The sequence below is a fragment of the Silene latifolia genome, chromosome Y (assembly GCF_048544455.1).
Source record: "Silene latifolia isolate original U9 population chromosome Y, ASM4854445v1, whole genome shotgun sequence".
In the NCBI taxonomy this organism is placed as follows: domain Eukaryota; kingdom Viridiplantae; phylum Streptophyta; class Magnoliopsida; order Caryophyllales; family Caryophyllaceae; genus Silene; species Silene latifolia.
In genome coordinates, this window is record NC_133538.1 from 45,800,679 (window position 1) to 45,804,733 (window position 4,055).

The 4,055-nt window shown below is 40.0% G+C and overlaps 1 protein-coding gene across 1 annotated transcript; it reads right to left on the bottom strand.

Annotated features, from left to right (window-relative positions):
- Nucleotides 1-740: 740 nt before the first annotated feature.
- Nucleotides 741-2,108, bottom strand: LOC141627982 (uncharacterized). The gene has a single exon (XM_074441176.1). The coding sequence runs from the start codon at nt 2,106-2,108 to the stop codon at nt 741-743; it is 1,368 nt and encodes a 455-aa protein (XP_074297277.1).
- Between the last annotated feature and the right edge of the window lie 1,947 nt (nt 2,109-4,055).

Below are 4,055 nucleotides of genomic sequence, written 5' to 3' on the forward strand. Positions count from 1 at the left end.
CGCTTCTTTGTATTTATTGCAGGAACGGACAAGAATTGAGTAGAAATCGGACCTAAACTTAACCCAAGGAGCTACCCATTTGGATTACATTAAAGTTTGGACTCGGAATGTGGCCTAGAGATGCATGAGGACATCAAGGAAGCTGAAATGGGAGCTATTTCGTGATGCGCGTAGGAGTAAGAAAGCTTAGCGGACAAAATAAGAACTTCAAATTACTAGTGCATAATTTGAAGAGCCATATCTTGAGTTCTACAACTTATTTTCAGATGATTATAATTGGAGATGAAAGCTTATCCTCTTAGCTTTCCAACGCCACCAAAAACGCTCTATTTGACCAATTAACGAAGAAATGGCGGCCGTTTGAAGTTCAGTATGCAAAGCAAGAATTACGCGATAAGTTCGATCGAACGCAATTCCTCTCGATTGGTCACTCTAGCCTTTTCGATCGACCAACTACTCTACTGGATCGACCATATTACTCCGCGATTGACCACTTTCGACCACAAAACCTCTCAATCGAGTACTTATGCTAAGGAAACTACTCGATCGAGCACTGGTATGTTCGATCGAATGAAGACCGCTGCTAAAGAATTAATCGACGCACTAAATGACGCAATAAAGCCTAACTTTGTCTTATTTTTTTGGTGAAATGTGAAAAATTATATTAATAATTAGAAAATTAGGTACAACATCACCACTCGCATTCACTTTTACACCACTGAAAAGAACAGAACACTAGTTTACAGCCAAGGTACCCAATGACTGCGTTGAAATTTAGATGACCACTTCCATGCCTGTCCTCTACTCTGAATCAAGTCTGTAACAGTTTGAACCGTAGACATAGGATGAATCAACTTATTGTCCACTCTGCAAATGTTGCGGGCATTCCAAATCTGATAGATCATGGCCAGAATTGCAGCAATAACGATTTGTTTTTTCATCAGAGACCTGCATCTCCACTTTATGCACCAGTCCAGAATTCCAGTTGCAGGGAAGGGAACATTTAACCAGGCAGCAAGCATCTTCCAGCAGCAAGAGCTATACCTACAGCCATACAGTAGATGATTATGGTCCTCCAAATGATCCAAGCACATATCACAGTGCCCATCAGCAATTATGCCAAATCGGAACAACCTATCCTTTGTCAAGAGTCGACATTGGATAGCCAGCCATCCTATAATGGAGTGTTTGGGAAGGTTAAATCTGTTCCAAATTATAGGGTTCCATGGTACTGGACTCAGACTGCCCTGAAGCCATTTATACCCAGCAGTTACACAATAGACCCCTCCATTGGTACTCCATTTGCCATGACAGAAACCAGGTTTGAGCAAATCCTTGACTTGGCAGATTTTCCTCCAAGTCCAGCTAGAACTTACAGTGGGAGTATAATCCAACCAGTTTTGGCCTTTGATATACATGTGGTTGACCCAACGAATCCATAAGTGATCAGTTTTCTCAGCTAACCACCACACATACTTGCCCAACATAGCCAAATTCCAATTTTTACCATTAACAATGCCAAGACCTCCATACTTTTTCCCTGTACAGACCCTATCCCAAGCCACAGGTGGAGTCTTATAAAACTCATCAGACCCACACCACAAATAATTTCTGCAAATGTTGTTAATTCTGTCCATCACAGTAGCAGGGATGATGAAAATACGAGTCCAAAAACTATGAAGTTGAGTCAAGACAGCCTGAACCAAAACAAGCCTACCAGCATAGCTTAACTTCCTAGCTCCCCAACCACGAATTTTCTGAACAATCTTCTCAACCAGCCTAGAACAATCACCCACAGCCATTCTTTTATACGAGATTGGAATGCCAAGATACCTGAAGGGAAATTGGCCCTCTTTGAAACCAGAAACATTTAACACATACTGACTAGTCTCATTGCTCATACCATTGAAATAAATGTCAGATTTTTCACGGTTTATCTCCAAACCTGAAGCTTTAGAGAAAGTGGCGAATGCTCTAAGAATAGTAATAATGGAAGCCTTGTCACCCTTACAGAACATTAGAAGATCATCTGCAAAGCACAGATGATTCAGTCTAATTGCTCTACAGAGTGGATGGTAATTAAACTCCATAGAATTAGTAGCATACATCAGAATCCTGCTGAGGTACTCCATACAAATAGTGAACAAAAGTGGGGACATGGGATCACCCTGCCTAATCCCTCTCCTTCCTTGGAAATACCCAAAATTTTACCCATTAAGAGACAAAGTGTACCAAGGAGTGGTAACACACTCCATAATCCAATGAATCATTTGTTCAGGGAATTTAAGGGCCTGCAACATCTGCTTGATAAATTCCCACTCAATAGAATCATACGCCTTTTTAAGGTCCACCTTCATCATACATCTAGGAGAACAAGCCTTCCTTTTGTATAATCGAACAAGGTCATGGCAAATGAGTATATTGTCAACTATGTCCCTCCCTTTAATTAATGCACTCTGAGTCTCACTGATAATATCAGGTAGAACAGTGGCAAGTCTAGAGCAAATCACCTTGGAGATAATTTTATAAACCACATTGCAACAAGCAATGGGTCTAAAATCCGCCACTGTACTAGGCCTGGCCTTCTTAGGGATAAGAGTTATTGTAGTGGAATTGATCTGCTTAAGCATTTTACCAGATGAGAAAAATTCCCGTACAGCCCCAATAATATCATTCCCAGTAACATCAAAAGAATCTCTGAAGAACTGAGAGGAAAATCCATCAGGCCCAGGCGCTTTATTAGCAGGAATGGAGTAAAGAGCTTCCTTGATTTCCTTTTCAGTCACAGGTGAGGTAAGAGCAGCTACATGTGCATTGGTTACCAGCTTCCCCTGCTGAACAGTGCCCTGATGAACCTTAGTTACCCTCCTGTTAGAACCCAATAAAGACTCATAATAGCTAATAAAAGCCCCCTCAATTGCAGTAGGAGTAGTATGATTGATACCATCCAAATCATGAATCCCCATTATCCTATAACTTTGTCTTATTATTTCTTTTAGACCTAGTTTGTTTTGCTGTAAATTCTTGAGCTAGATCAATGTATGGAGGGGGACTTTTGGGAGATCATCTCCCTGACTCTTTCTCTCTTCCTAAAAAACTTATTATTTAGAATTTCTTCCTTTCTCTGAATCCCTTGCTCATGTTCGGTATTTTCATCCCCTAAACTCTCTACTTAATTTCTCTTGTTCCCTTATTGCTCTTATTGCTTTTAATCTCTTTACTCATTTATTTATTGTTGTTAATCTACGCATCTAATTAGATTAGTTTCTCTCATCCTTATCTCTGTTAGATTAGTTTTAATTATGCATAGCTAGTTTACCATGCTAGGATTAGGGGAGCCATAATAGTTAATCGATGATGCTTTAGTTGGTCTGGAGGTTTTGTTGTGAGAATTGTTTGATAGCAATTTAACTGTAATCGTTTGGTTAAATGCATGCAACTGAATTAGTTAACTTGGTTAAATTCAGACCTAGATTGAGGGATTGGAATGAACAGAACTGCTATGAACAATAGATTACACTAGTGAGAGTGAAAGCTAAGCTAGTAGTACTTTAAGGCGGATAGCGGACCGAGAGGACCTTTCCACTACCCTTCTCACATCAGACCGACTGACCTACTTTTAGATGATTTGTGTGATATCATGGTGAACCGACATCCTAGTATCTTTTTCTATATTTTCTCTCAATCCTTTGCTTTTGACTCAGTTCATTAGTTCAGTTTAAATAACTCAAACCCCCATTTTGTGACCTTAGACAGACTAGAATAACGAGTAGATAGTGACCGCCTCCCTGTGGATACGATACCCGACTTACCTCTACTGCATAAGTTAGAGCCGGTTGGTTTTATTTTTGATAGGGTTGCGACAACAGTGTCAGGTTTTATGTGGGCGAGGAGAAGGTTTGCATGTGTTGTTGGTTGAGGACTGATTTAGTTGAAACTAATAAACACGGGTGAAGCCAAACCGCTGTTTTTATACTATCGTATGACAACGGTTGAATAAAAACCCATAATTGTTTTCATTTTAATACAACGGTGGTGGAGCAGGAACTCTCAGT

What these genes read in the sequence shown, in the direction of transcription:
- LOC141627982 (XM_074441176.1), bottom strand. Translation starts at nt 2,108, where the DNA reads ATGTATGCTACTAATTCTATGGAGTTTAATTACCATCCACTCTGTAGA.